Source organism: Rhea americana, unplaced genomic scaffold, assembly GCF_003343005.1.
Source record: "Rhea americana isolate MKP2758 unplaced genomic scaffold, rheAme1 scaffold_351, whole genome shotgun sequence".
Taxonomy (NCBI): domain Eukaryota; kingdom Metazoa; phylum Chordata; class Aves; order Rheiformes; family Rheidae; genus Rhea; species Rhea americana.
Genome location: NW_028186481.1, coordinates 372579 through 387656, shown reverse-complemented (window position 1 = coordinate 387656; position 15078 = coordinate 372579). Strand labels below are relative to the sequence as shown.

The 15078-nt window shown below is 40.8% G+C and overlaps 1 protein-coding gene and 1 long non-coding RNA gene across 6 annotated transcripts; one reads left to right on the top strand and one right to left on the bottom strand.

Moving 5' to 3' along the window:
• The first annotated feature begins 245 nt into the window (after positions 1-245).
• On the top strand, positions 246-15070 carry CCDC40 (coiled-coil domain 40 molecular ruler complex subunit). Of its 5 annotated transcripts, XM_085311921.1 has the most exons (20): positions 246-258; positions 422-541; positions 1188-1316; positions 1716-1887; positions 2213-2403; positions 2921-3004; positions 3090-3309; positions 4097-4254; positions 5118-5240; positions 6257-6378; positions 7115-7358; positions 7463-7645; positions 8689-8934; positions 9709-9922; positions 10457-10626; positions 11007-11098; positions 11802-11922; positions 12591-12779; positions 13596-13754; positions 14704-15070. In XM_085311921.1, exons 1-20 carry the CDS (start codon positions 247-249, stop codon positions 14947-14949), a joined length of 3195 nt encoding a protein of 1064 aa, XP_085168047.1. In that variant the 5' UTR covers position 246; the 3' UTR covers positions 14950-15070. The 5 variants fall into 5 exon arrangements, 4 of the variants coding, with proteins under 4 accessions (XP_085168047.1, XP_085168046.1, XP_085168048.1 ...); XM_085311920.1 differs by having other exon boundaries at positions 251-541; XM_085311922.1 differs by lacking the exon at positions 1188-1316 and having other exon boundaries at positions 251-541.
• On the bottom strand, positions 10278-14717 carry LOC146591944 (uncharacterized). The gene is made up of 2 exons (XR_014896704.1): positions 14614-14717; positions 10278-10450 (listed from the first exon to the last, which is right to left on the bottom strand). It is a non-coding gene; the product is annotated as an uncharacterized LOC146591944 (long non-coding RNA).
• Positions 15071-15078: the final 8 nt, after the last annotated feature.

Below are 15078 nucleotides of genomic sequence, written 5' to 3'. Positions count from 1 at the left end.
GGGGGGGGGCACCGCCTCCATCCGGGTGTCGCCGGGGGATGCCCCGGCGGGACGCCCGTGTCTCAGCGGGCGGCGACGCGGCCGAGGTCATGCGGCCCCCGCCGCGCTGGGGTGACGCTTCTCCTTCCCCTTTCCGCGGGCTGCGGTGGTGCGGTCCGAGCCTCCCCTCCCCGCCGCGGGCTGAGTGGTACGGCCCGCAGCCCGCCACGTGACCAGGTGTTGACGGCGTTGCCTGGCAACGAGAAGATGGCGGAGCGGGTAGGTGCCGCTCGCCGCGGTCCTGGGCCCGGGCCCGGGCCGCCGCCGCTGCCCCTTCCCGCCGCCCCCGGAAACGAGCCGGCGGCCCCCGGAGGAAGGAACTGGGGTCGTTTCCCGTGTGTAGTCACCCGGCTCTCTGCTGCGGCATATGCTCTGCTTGCAGGGAGACCCCGGCCCCGCCGCCGCCGAGGAGGCCCCGGGCGCTGCCGCGGAGGCGTCCGGGCTGGAACTGAGCCCTGATGAGCAGGACGTAATCGAAGGCCCGTCGCGCTTTATCACGGAGGTGACTTTCTTTGAAATGTCCCTGGGGCAACGCATTCCGGTGCACTCAATCCAAATCAGTGTCTTCCCGGGAGCAGCTTAAAYTGAAGAAGCAAAACAAGCGAGCAACTACTGCAGCATTATCCTGTGTATAGAAAAGGAGGCTGCTAGAAAGGGAACTTAGTTACAGTCCAAGTTCCCTCTCACTCTGCTCTTACATAGAACAATTTCTTCTGTAGATACTTTAAGAAGGAAAATATCCCAATTTTATAAATACACATACTCATGTTCTTTTTTGATGTTTATTGAGGATAACAGCTTTTCCTCCAAAGACACATTGGTGYTGTATGCTATTTCTATTTGGCAACTGATGATATAGGATAAAAGAGTGTATCTTTAAAAAGAAAGAAGAAAATAATTTGGTTGCATGTAGTGCAAGCTGTAAAACCCTCTGCAAAAAATCCCCAAGGGCGTTTTTTTTTAATCTTAGAAAAATGCAGTGTTTAGAATTATTGTCATTTACTATTGTAAATGCTAGCTGGAGCACCTTTTTGCAAATAGGATGATAAATTTTTCTGTGTGTTGTGACAGAAAAACAATTGTTACAATTTACTGTAGCATTATAATGCTATCTATTTGTTCTGCTTTTTGCCTTTGTTGCATGCTAGACAGTACAGTCAGAAAACAAGAATGACAGTGAAGAAGAGACTATTTCTCTGAAGGACCAAGAAGAGACATTTCTCCCAGCAGAARGAGTCACCTTTGGGGCTGCAGAGCTCTCCATTGGTTCTGTAGAAGTGAGATGCTATAATAATATATATATAATCTTATTCACAAAATCTATGACCAGTATTTATAACTTTAAATTCTCCTGTTGCAGAAACAGTTTTATAGTTGCAAACATAAAAATGATCTGATTTGGAATAGAGAGCTAATTGGTTAAGCAAGAAGTATACAAGAGCTCTGACAAAATTGGAGAGGTTCCTCTGTTAACCTTTATCTTTCTAAAATTTATCTAATCAGGAATTACACAGCTTTGCTGGTATATCTATGGGGTGATTTTAGAACAAGGCTGACTCTTGTTGATTTTTGTCTATATTGCTCATGTCTCAGGGTGACAAAACTGAGCAGAGTTTTAGGGAGCAATAAAGTTATAGAGTGAAGACCTGTTTTATGTGACGGATTTTGTGTTTCAGGAAAAATCTGCTGAGGCTTTCTCAGACAAAGTTGAAGTTGACAGTCACCCTTCTGAACTGGGTGACATGGAACAGCTGATAACAGACAGAGAAAATCCTTCCCATACATCTTCAGGAGTTYGTACAAGGACATCGGCATTGTCAGTGCATGTGGACAGTCATGCAGAATCAGGTATCAATCAGTTCCTTATTAGTAGTACAATACTTGATACCACCTATCAGATACAGTATCTAGTTTTCTCCTAGACCATTGTGAATCCAACTGGAGGCATAATACTATAGAATCTCAGCCTTACCATTAACCTCTGGAAATGCTCAGCGCCAACCTTTAAATTCTTTTCATTATAACTTTCCTCYTGATTGTTATGGCTATCTAGGCTGCCAAGGAAAGGAGGCTATGTTACATGTTTTCTTCCATCAGGACACATTTATCTTGGCACATCCTCTAATACATAATTTCCTTTCTGTGGCATCTCCCTTTTGGTTTTGGAGTACAGGTGACATCGAAGAACCCATTTCTCTCTATTCGGAGGCTGCCTTTGAGGAATTCAGTCAGTATGCTAGTGAGCATGGTAATCATAGATGGCAGCAGGAATACCAACAGCATGGAGCTGAGGAAATTGAAATAAGTGGAAGAAGTGAGGAAACAGCAGAAGAAACACAGCTGGTTGTCTTGGATCCAGAGCATGTGAGAAAARTCCCCAAATCTTGTCATTCTGTTTTGCCAACTTGTCATTTTTATTGATAGCCATGTAAAACCTGGGAGAAAAATTATAAACAGTAACTTACCTGTAGGTTAAGAATAGCTTTTACAAAAGTATTAACTTCTAAAGAATATGTCTGCTCCCTCAGTATTAACCTCAGAGTTGCAGGTTGAGAAGTGAGCAACGTAGCAGGCAAATCTGATAAGCTTTAGTACTCTTGAAAGAGAAGTACTTGTAACAACAGTAGGTGGATGGGTTCTCATGTGTGTCTCTCCTGATGTATTTATGACTTGCAAACATTCTCAGTATTCATTGCCTGCTGTAAACAAATACACACTATGTAACTTTTCTCATTTGCTAGATTGATTGTAACTAGAATAGGAACCATGTCTTCATGGAAGAAAATACAATGTTTTATTTGATAGCAGGAGAAGCATTAAGGTTACTTCATATTTTATTTATATAATATGTTACAATTATCAACATCATACTTCTTTACAGCCTTTAATGAGAAGATTCCAGGCTGCCCTGAAGAATTACCTTACCAAGCAGATGGAAAAAGTGAATCTGGAGCTTCAGGAGCTGGTAGAGCACTCTTTCTTTGGCTTTCACAGCATTCCATCCCTGTCCAGGCTGATGTGAGGTAACCGAATTCYTCTTGTGTTTGCAGAGGACAGCCACAAAGAAAGGCAAAGTACAGAGAGAAGAGCTTGGAGTGATTCTTTATGGAGTCCAGCAGCAGCTAGCCCACYTGCAGATGGAACTGGAGAAGAGCCGTGACCGCCATTCTCAAATAGCCACAGTGCGTCAGCACCTAGAAGAGGAACTGGAGGGCCTCAGRCTTACTTACAAGAAAACATGTCAGAACACAGATGATGAACGCAAGAAAGGTGACTGAAGCAGTTCTAGTAATATTTCCTGATTCTAGTCCCATGTAGTTGAATGGATTTGAATATAAGTCAGGAATTAGATTGAAGAACTCAGTAAAATTCATCAGGAGTGATGCACTGATTGAAGAGAGTTTCATGGATATGCTGGGCTGCCATGTAATTTCTATCATCTCTAAGACCACATTACTACTCTGTCCCTCTAAGAAGGTCTTTTGGACTAAGACTGTTCCTGGCAGATAGTCTGTTCTGTGGCTTGGCAGTCAGCAGAGTTCACTTTCCATTACTCTGTTATGTTTGCCTGTGGTCTCTGTAAGGGTATTTTGAGGTTATAAAGATTGTAGGTTGTTAACTAAAGGGGATCCAGGAGCACCGGAGCACTGTCCGTGTGGTAGCCCATTTCAGTCAGAGAAATGAAGTTCACTCAGTCTTTCTGTAGTGCAGGCATTTATATAAGCAACAGAAAAACAGTTGTTTTTCTGTTAAACATTAAAATAGATTGCCTRAAGAGTTTTTATGTGTTGTTTTTTTAGAAAAAGAGAAGCCTTCATTATCTAATGGTCTGAGAAAGAGACAGTTCTGTTTTGGAGCAGAGGAAAGAGTTTGTGGCCTCCTGAAACCCTTTCTTTGATTTTCTGGAATTCAAGGAAACATTTACCTACAGATTTTTAGCTTTGCTTRGGGAGCTATACCCCAAAGCTGGTGTCAGTTCTCACTTAGGCCCATCTGAATTATCTGGGGTTTGTGGGAATTCTTTTTCTGTAAATATCTTTTCCTCCTTCCTCTCTAGTTTCTGCAATGCAGACTCAGATGGAAAACTTGGCCTTGCATCTCTTCTACATGCAGAATATGGACCAGGATRTGCGTCATAATATATTACTGATGAAACAGTCAACAAAGAAAGCTGAAGCAGAGAAGGTCCAGGCTGAGGTGGAAAAGAAAAAACAGGTATCAAGAAAAAAAAAACGTTTGACCAAAAAAAGCTGTAGATGACAATATTAGAGCAGCTTCTCCTCCAGGCCTTACCACTATCAGAAGAAAAGCCATAGTGACTGACTCAATGAAGATGTGTGGGTTTTTTTTTTCCCAAATAACTGAAAAAACAGGRTTTTCTAAAATGAGAAAAATATCCAATGGCAAGATAGTTGCATATGCTGTACAAAGCTTTTGACAACCTTATAATAGTAAATCACTTTTTGTGCAAGCAAAGAGTGGGTGGGTGGGGGACAGAGAGAGATTTAGCAAAGAGGTATCATATACTCAAGCCTCAGGAACTATTCTGACTTGCAGTGAGTTTCACAATGATGAATGAATCGAAAAATGAGCTATAGTCGATCAATATGTGCTACAGCTCCCTCTGCTGGCTTCATTGCTTGTTTCTGCAACAGAATAAATATTCTATGATTATTATTAATACAGAATCATATGCAAAAATTGCAACAGAGTGGATTTAGATACTTTTTTAACAAAGTATTTTAAAACATTAATTTTTACAATTCCCAGCTGCCAAGGAGGTAGCATAGTATAATCTATGCTGATAAAAATGCATGTTACTTCAGATCTGAAATATTAATTTACTAATGTAAATGGAATAATAAAAACCAGCAAAGAAGGTCACATTGTCTTGAAAATTGTCACTGCTGCATTCAGGACAATCTTTCACCTTTGAATGGAAAAGGTTTAGTGGGAACCAAATCTAATTTAGTTGCTGATTTAATCTTGCTTCTAGCCCATATGATTCTTGTTGAGTATAGTTTTTTTAAGACTAAGCTTGTAGTACTCATGCTGGACTGTTTGCTCTGACTTGTTAGGACCTTCTGGTGGACCGCTTAACAAGAAAAGCCTATGAACTACAGGAACAGATTGCTCTGTTTGAAGCTCAGATTGTGGCCCAGGCAGAGGACACAAAAATGACTCGACAAGCAGTAAATGAGGTAGAAGGTGACTTTTTTCACTTTTAGTTAATATTGCACTCTGGAGGGACTGACCGCTTTGGTTTATGGTCATGTGGTATTTACAGTGTAGACTAGAAGTCCTATAGTTCATTCCTGTTTACAGGAATGGAGGATTTCCCCCTCCCCCCTTTGTCTGTAAGAATTGTCGGTAAATCATTTCCTCCACCACTTTTCAACATTTTGTTTTGGAGACCTATCACTTTTCAGTGCACTCCTGTGACAATGAGCTAGACAGAGATACTGTAAATTAGCAGAAGAGAACTCTGCCTCCTCTCCAGCTTCTAACGAACATAATTTCTAACATATTATCATATTTCTTTCTGTGCATCAATGGGACATTATAGCCAGTATCACATTATAGCCAGTATCACACATAAAAGTTATTTAGCTTGACAGAGAACTAGCACTAAATAATATTGTCATAACTCTACCATCATGCTGTCCCAGGTATACTAAGCTAATAATGATTTAAAAGTGCACAGTCCTCTGTGTTTTAATAATACATCAGTAACTTTCTATTTTGGGGGATGCTTTTTGCTGAAATATAGCAATATGAGTTGCTATCAAGGACTAGAGACATTTTTTTTTTTTTGCTTTTCTTTCCTTCTTTCTCTCCTCTCTAATTTTKACCAGAAATGCCATCTGAAATTACCCTGTTCACTGTTGTTTCTGGAACTTTAATTTGTAACATTACTGTGGCAAAAAAAAATGCAATGACATAAATTATGCTTTTAAACACACTGAAGTTCTTAATGGGACTAGTAGGATGACATATGCTAATGTATGTGGAGGAATAAGGATWTAAAAAAAATACTAAAGAAAGAGCAGAAAAGCTTGAGCATGGAAAGCTAGTTTAGTTGAAGGTATTCCTGYGCAGCATATTATGAACAGGAAAAAAATAAATAATAAWAAAAAAGTATGGCATTGTTTCTCATTGATTCTGGTTTCTTAGTCTAGTATAGATCCAGTCTATCTACAAATTCTCTCTTCTCCAGGCTAGTATGGAGGTTCAGGCTATTAACATGGAGAAGAAGCGGTTGATGAACCATTGGAATAGTAGTTTGGCTGGAATGAGGCAAAGAGATGAGGCCTATGTTGCCATGCAAGACTTGCTGAGGTACAGTATCTGAGAGCAGTCCAAGGAAAAAMCTCAAGTAATTTGGATGGAAGAAATTCTAAAAGGGGCAGTATGTCTTCTATCAATTTTATTATTGTATGCATAGAATATGTCAGACAGARTAAGTCTGCAACTCTGAAGCACGTGGAAGATTAAAGGGAAAGGACTATGGTCCTTTGTTACTTTTTTCTTCATCCACAACACAACCCTCCCTCAGAAATCTGTGGGTTTTTTTGAAAGCTGCTTAGGGTAATTCTGTGCATGTTTTATTCTTTTTAAAAGTTCCTTCTACCTCTGGAACATCTCTCAGTCCAAAATGCAAGCCACCAAGAAGAATTTATCTATCACTTTCAGTTAGGATTTTGTGATGCCTTCTGAAATCTTCAGGAAAACCTTACTATTGTTGCTAAAGGAAATGTTTATTTAGTCTGGAGTCTTAAAACTTAACTGATTCTACAAGAACAAATGATATGTTTTTATACAGTTGCATCCTGGCCAGAATAGGAAAGGGTAAGAAGAAAACAAAAGAATAAATTAATTTTCCTACATACATTTTGGCCTTTCTATCTATCTTCTGATAATGTTGCGCTGTCACAGTATGGTGTCACAGATGGTCTTTATAAAGATCTTCCTCCTCACTCGTTTCTGCAATAGCATTTTTGAAAAGAGGAATTTGTATGTGTTCATCACTTGTATCAGTCCCTGTGATGATTTTACATCCTCTTTGCCTCTTTAGCAAGTGCAGACATGAGCTCAAGTCCCTAGAAACAGATATCCATGGCTGCAGAAAGTCAATCAGAAAGGAAGAGGAGAAGAATGAGATGCTCATCACCATCCTGAGCCGTTCTCACAATGATGCTAATTTGACCAAGAAAATGATTGCCCAATGCCTTTCAAGGCAGGAGGCCTTGAAGGTTGAATCTAACACCTATACCCGCATTCTCGATGAGACAGAGCAGACCCTCAGTAGAACAAAGATGGTAAGAAAAACTGTTTGGAAGAAGAATCCTTTTAAATAGGACATAGCTGTTTAATCCCAATCCCCATTGATAGTGATCCTGTCTCTGTCTTCTCTGCCTCTTAGGATCAAGCTGCTCGTATGAATGAGTTGCTGTCCATCAGTAAGGATATAGAGAAAGGAACTGATGCCAAAGAGCAAATGGAGAATGAGATTATGGCAAAACTTCAGGATCAGATGATGTCCAGCAAAGCAGCAAAGTACTTCTCACAGCTGGCTGAAAAACTTCGTAAGAGAAAAATGGATCTGGTATGGTATCTTCTCCATTTGGGAGGGCTGAGAAAGGAGATAGGCTACAATCACGGGCTAGAGCAGTGTTTCTCAAATATGTTTTGTCATTGTCCTGGTGCTGGTTTTCAGTGCTGTAACTGATAGCGCTCTCTCAGAGAAAGTGATGTGGGCATACTCTCAGTTTCTAAATAATGATTCCAATCCCAGGAACAGTCAAAACAAACCCACAGTTCTTTATGGCATGTCAAGTTGCTATAGATGAAAAAACTAGAAGATTCAGCATAGTATTAATTTTGCTGAGTTATATGGGCTGCTACTAACATAGCATGCTCACACCTCTCTGTATTTAACTTCAGTTTGCACAGGGATTTGTAAAATAGGTGYGTATCTTAAGTGACTGGAAGACTGCCAGGGCTGGCTTTCAGTAAGAGAAAATCTCCCCTTCCCAACAGATATACAAACAAGTAGATAAGCTTCTGCATTTACTTCTGTTAGTATCTGTCTTGCACAGTAGAATATGGTGCAGACACTATTGACTTGGGAAAGATCAAATTATAACCTCTCACAGTGTGGTACAGATTGTGCAGAAGTAGCAGACAGAGTTGCTGTCTAATTGCAGTCATATTGCACTCGAACAATAAGCATAGCAGCTCTTTGTGGCTGGGGATCTAACACAGTTGTATCTAGGTCAGGGATGCTTTTGCCAGCTGTGGCATAGAAGTTAAAATACGGAAATGTCCTACCATTGTTAGCCAGGTAACTAGAGACACCGGGGCAGGGAAGATAATTCCAGAAGAGATGAGCACAGTCTTGGTGCTGGGGATTTTTAGGCTCCTTAATGCTTCTCAACTACCTTGTAGGAGAGGTGGATGTTGTTATTTACTGTCAATGGATGGAGAAGCAAAGGTACAGAGATGGTATGTAGCTTGCTTATAGTTTATAGCACAAACCTGAGAGTAGAATCTAAATCCTCTGATCCTGTCCTTTGCTAACTTGGCATTACAAATCATTGTCACCAAGAGCAACTCATTGATTTGTTTTCTATCTGGTGATGCTGCTAGGAGCTGCATTTTTCCAAAGTTGAGAATGATACAGCCCAGATAATTCTGAATGCAACTCATACTAACTGCAGGCTGACAATTCTCCAAAAAACTCTTTCTGAGCTGGACAAGGAAATTAAAAATATCCACGATCTGATCAGCCGTAGTGAGAGTGAGATCGCAAAGCGCAGTCTCATGATTGAGAACAAGCAAGGGGTCATCAACCAGTGCAACAAGAGGTTGGAGGTGATTCTTTCCCAGCTGGGGGTATGTACTTTACACTTCTGTCTCAATTTGACTTTATCCTTTGTGGTGAACATAAATGTCATTGATGAAGGTAACTGCAAGTTTTGGAAGTTAAAAGCTTTTTCAGGCATCAGCATTGTGATTTAAAAACTGCACTAAGTAGTATAAACATTAACAGTTGTCAGTCAGTTCCTAATTCAGGTAAAGAGAAGCTGCAATGGGGAATCATTGTGAAATGAGGGGGTACATAGCCAAGTTTTCTGCAGGGAGTTGTCTACACCTGAGGAAAATGTTGAATTACATCAATACTCTGGAAGCAAAAGGGTTGACATTATAAAATCTGCAAAGATAGACAAAGGGAGAATAGAAGGAGTGGAAAATGACTTAAGTCACTGGATAGTTGGCCCTATTCAGATGACACCTAGATCTCTCCCTAGCGCTATGAACAGGAAGAGCTTTATGGATACCAACTTTCAAATGAACAGTATAACATACAATTTGTAAATTTTCAAATGTCCAGGTATATCTATTGTACATGCTTAGGTGGCCATCTCACAATAGAATCTGAGAACTTTACAGATTTACATTGCATTTATTCCTGTGAGGTCAGGTAGTTCTATTATTCCTGTTCAACCCATGGCAAATTGAGGCAGAGAGTAGCTAAATGACAAAAAACAATATTGTCAAAGTATTTAGTGGGCATCTTATTGGTTGGACTGGCCTTCTACAATGATTCTATAAATAAGTGCTCCAGCAGCTTCTGTCTAATTAATTCCAAACCTTAACCTCTTACAGGGGCAAGAATTGGGACCACTGGAAGTTGAGATTAACAGACTGACCAAGCAGATAGAAGAATGTAATTCTGAGGTGATGACACTACAGAAGTACTGGCTTAAGCTGCAGAAGGAGCTGGTCAAATTAACCCATGGACGGGAGGAGCAGCTAGCCTCCTTGGATATGCTAAAGAAGCAGATCACAATCATGCAGCAGAAGAAAGTGCGCACTGAAAGTAAGTCATTCTCTAACTTTTTCTTGTGATATTCATCAGTGAATGGAGAAAAAAAGGCAGCAAAGGCTTACAGACAGGTAATGTTAGACCCTTTACCAAAGAATGCCTTCAGTATTCCTATATRTGTATGAGCAATAATGCGTATAGCCCCAGAAGTGTACTCTGGGGCTAAGAACCAGGCACTTTCTGCCATTTTGCATGTCATTATTCCCTGTAATGACCTGAACTTGCTGTCTTTAACTCACACAGTCAACCCTAAGTGATGATCTCATGTGTTACCCTTCTTAAATAAAGTCTGCAATAGCTGATAAGTGACAGCACTTCCTCAACCAAAACCAACTCTTTTTCACAGTAGTCTATTTCCAAAATCTTTATTTGAATTTTGGGCTTAKGGAAAGATGTTTTGGCAGGGTACATGGAACAAAGCTGGATCTGCATGCAGTGTTGTCTGGTCTAATTGCAGTCTGTCACACCTTGGCTGTACTTAGTCTGGCGTTCAAGGGAATTTTAAATCTTTCTTCTATTCACCTGTAGATGAAATTCAGCAGGAAACAAAAGAGCAGAAAGAACTTGAACGTCACATGAGGAACATGTCAAATGACTTGATAAAACTAAATATGTTGATCAACAAGAACAGCAACAGCTTTGAGGAGCTGCAATATGGCAACATTATCACAGAGAATGAGTTTATACGCTCTCTCAAGGTATGGAGGCTTGGCTTTTCATCTCCAGGGCACAGCCTCCCATCCTGCAGTCTGACTGGGCTTTCAAGAGTTCTATACAGCAGGTGGTCCAAAAGAAAACAGCTTTGTGGTACAAAATAATATGACCAGAGGGAGGTGATTCTATTGTAGTGATATATAGTTATGCAGTCCATATAGTTATGCACAGAAAGGACATCCATGTTTGTTTCTTGCTTAAGAATGATGACTTTAATTACACAGGAGAAACAGGTTAGGTATATCGTTTGTATGSGTACAAAGGCTGGCAACTGAAAAAGGTATGATGATCAGAGGAAAACAGCGATCCTGTAAACCTTCCTTAATCTGAAAATACTGTGTTGGTGTTTGCTTCCCAATTCTAGGCAGCAGAAAAAGAATCAATTGAGATGCAGGAGAAGCACAGTMAATTGACTGAGGAGAAGGAAAGACTCCTGAACAGCTTGGTGGAAGCAGAGTAGGTACCAGAGAGATTCCTGCTTTATGCCACAGACTTTGAACTCTTGTGTGTGGGTCCATGTTACCTGCCTTCTCCAATCACAGCAGCAAATGTGCTTCTGCCCTTCTTGGAGATGTTGAAAGTAGTTTAACAAATTTTTGAAACACAGAAACTGAAGGCAGCACTCTATTTTTTTAGACCACAGTAACTATATTTTGTGCGGTATTTTCCCTGTCCCTTCCTCTCCCCAGTTAAGCAACTAGAATTTTATGATTTCTTGTTTGATTTCTTTTCAGAGCAGCTGGSGCTCTTTGAAACCATAAAGAGCTGAGAGGATTTCTGCTTTAATGATTCTAGTGTATTTATCTGTGCTGGATGTTGCCAAGATCTGTATGGGAAGCTGCACATGGCATCTCTTCTGCCAGTAACTCAGAGCAAATGCGCTGCCTGGGCAATTAATTGGGGGCTATAAGCCTCCATCAGTCTGGGCTTGCTTGTTTTTACACTCACCATGCACTTTCCAAATTGCAGAGCTTCCTGTCTGACTTCACACTGAGGGTGTTGCTGCCTTATGACGTCTCATATGCAAACCTTTGGTTTCTGCTGAACCATTCAACTTTGTGTTCAGAATTGGCTTCTGAACTGTGGTGCCTTGATAAACAAACAGTGCATCTTCCCTTGTTGTTTACAAAGGCAGCCCTTTCCCTTTCTGTCATTGAAGGCATCAAATCATGCTGTGGGAGAAAAAGATCCAGCTGGCCAAAGAGATGCGTTCAACAGTAGATTCTGAGACAGGACAAGGCGAAATCCGAGCCATGAGGACAGAGATTCATAGGATGCAAGTAAGCTATTGGGAAAGAGGACTCAAAAGGAGGAGTTGCATGCAACTTTTTCAGCTTCAATGAAAGTGCTGAAACATAAAGCAGGAAAAAAAAGGCTGGAGACGTAGCATCTTCAACGCTGTAGAAAAAGGGGAAATCTGCAGCTAAATTGAATAAAATATGTTCAGCATGAATGCACGTTATGCAATCCTTGCACTAACTACATAATAGACTGCAAAATTAGACATATCTGAATTTTCTTTGATATATTTCTATTACCTGATTCTGTGACTCCAATCTATAAGCAATGAAATATTGATTATTAAACACTACATCATGTTAATCACTAGTTAGAAGCCATCTATGTTCTGGCAGAGAAACTCTTGCCTTTCATTCTCAACATACTTCTGCTTTTCTGCTTTTCCTATTGCAAGCGAGTTCCAATGAAAGTTTCTGAAGATTGCTTTAGACAAGTTGTTWTAGAGCCAGTAACTAATTTAGCTCTCCACCTTCCAGATCCACATTGTGCACACTAGGTTTGGACTTAGAACAAATTTGGCTTGCCAAGGCTTGTGTGTCACACAGACCTGGTTTATGTTGATGGGATGTGCTATATGAAAGAATTTGATTAGTTGCCATGTGTAACTATTTGATATTTTCAGCCTTTTTTATATCTTGACAAATGGCAGGTCCGTTACGGCCAGTTGATGAAGCAGCAGGAGAAAATGATTCGTGATATGGAAGCATCTGTCTCTCGCAGAGAGACCATAGCAATTCGTGGAGAAGGTCAGAACAAAATGGATAAGAAGCATATCACCAAGAGCGACTTCCACCGCAAGAAACAGGAGCTGAGAAAGAAGATCAGTGAAACTCAGAAGGTGAGCAAGTAAAGCACRTCTGCAAGAATTCACTTAGCCTGCATTTGCCATGTAATTAGGAAATGGTGAGTTTCTCCATTATCATCAATTTATTGTGATCTCCTGTTATGGTCACAAAAGGTGCTGCTGTATTTACTTGAGCCAAGATTTCCCCCTGGTGGCATGGAAAGTACTATGGACACAACTACATGGAGCTAATTCTTGTTATGAGACTCATGTATGCCCCAGGATCCTGTGATATCCCGGATGTAGCTTTGAAAAACCTTTGCTTTCTCTTAGGACTAAACTCCCTACCACGTACCTGAATAAATAGCCTCTGCTTCAGGATTAAATGGGACTTTTTGAGCTCCTGCACATTATTTATTTTCTCAGTTATCTTTCTTAGTCTGAGCCCCTAAGGGAACCAAGTTTATGCATGTGTGTGTTAGCAGATTTACTTCTCTGGCAATTTAAACTCATTTGTATTGGGGTTGCTGTGGTTTTGCCATGCTTTCCCACCCCTTTTTTTGTGATAGCACAGATATTTGTGTGGTAGTGTGATGAGACAGATCAGGGAACTGATCGAACAAAGGGCATGATCAGCTACAAGACATATGCTCCTCTTCACCTCACTGTAAAGCCAAGTACAGCAATGTACACTTAAGAYAGAAACCCTGGATGTCAATACACAGAACCTGTGGCTTTGCAGGTATAGCCTTCCATGGTGAGCACAGTCTTTAGAAACTCAATTAAAGAAAAAAAAAGTCATAGTRTAGCTGGGAATGCAGCTGAACTAAAGAACCAGAATCTGTCATTTCCTTCTCTTCCAATTACTAGAGTGCTCAAGACTGCAACAAAACTATCATGGAGCTGGAGAGCACCCAAGCATCCCTTAGTGCCACCTGTTTGAAAAAGCAGCAGGAAGTTTGCACACTGCAGGCTGAGTCTGACGGCCTTGATTCAGACATAGAATGTCTTCAGGAAAAGAAACGATGGGTGAGTATGTTGTTCCCTTGCAGCATGCAAGCAAATAGTACCTGCTAGTTTCTTCTTTTGCTGGCTCCCTTAATCTCCTTGTCTCATTACCACACAGAACTGGGCATGCTTGGCATRTAATTTTAGTAATGCATTAGTTTTTATCCAAGAACTGACAATGATTTGAGTATTCAGCCCAAACAAAACTGCTGCATAGCTTAATAATAAAGAATATTAACAGATACTTAGATTAACTTTGGTCTATAAATCGTTCGCAGGAGAACTTTGCGCAAGTTAACATCGGCTGTCTTTGCAGAATTCATGCTTTTCTGCATGAATGATGAACTGACAGCAAATTTGTCTGACTGTTTACATTTTTTCCTTGCTCACATTCCTCACACCTTTTCCTTAGGACTCYATGCTTAACATTCAAGGTTCTTGCTCTCTGAAGGTCTCCAAAGCCTGAGCACTTAAACCATTTTGAGGGCTCATAATGGCCTTGAATTGATGCCATGCTCACACTCTTAGTGCGGCAGCATTCAGTTGGAAACATCATCCTGAAGGACGTCTTTTGTACCTTGGAAAATTTCAAGTAACAATTATGTTCTGTGAAGGCCARCTGGCTACTGTGAAGACATTACAAATTGAAGAGCCAGTTCAAGGTCTTGAATGACCTTCTACGAAATTTTAAGTTGGTAAAACTCTGTCCAGGCAAGGTTTGCCTTGCATGCATTGTACTACTGTGATTTATGGAATTCTATGTGTGACTGTGCATCTACAACACTCAAACTGGAGATGCTGTTTGGCTGTTATAATGGGATTTCATAGCACTTCCCCTCTAAAGAACCCATTCCATTTCAAAATATGATGGTTACAGTACCTCCATGACGTGAATCATACTCAGTTTTCTTATAGTTCCTTTCTACATGCAATTTATCATCAAAGCAATTTTTGTTGTYGCTTCTTTTAGAATCTTCAGGAGATTGTGGCTTATCAAACACGCCAGAAGCACCTGCAGGCAGTAAAGGAAGGGAAATACACTCCACTGTGCCGCACTGAAGAAGCCTGGAGAAATGAGCAGCAGAAATTGCAGGACCGGCTTATCACCGTGAATGCCATAGTCCACCAGATCCAGAGAGAATATCCTCAGCACGAAAGGGCTCTCCAGTGGCTCAGTCAGCAGCTGGAGGCCAGGCTAGGATCCCAGGAAGCATAGCAGAGAGCGGGAGCCAGACTGAATAAAATCTCTGTTAGAACTCTTCAAATAAGTGTAACCCAACCTCCCTTGCTCTTCTAGACGTTGCAGGCTTTGTAAGTAAAATACAGAAATATTTAAATAGGTGCA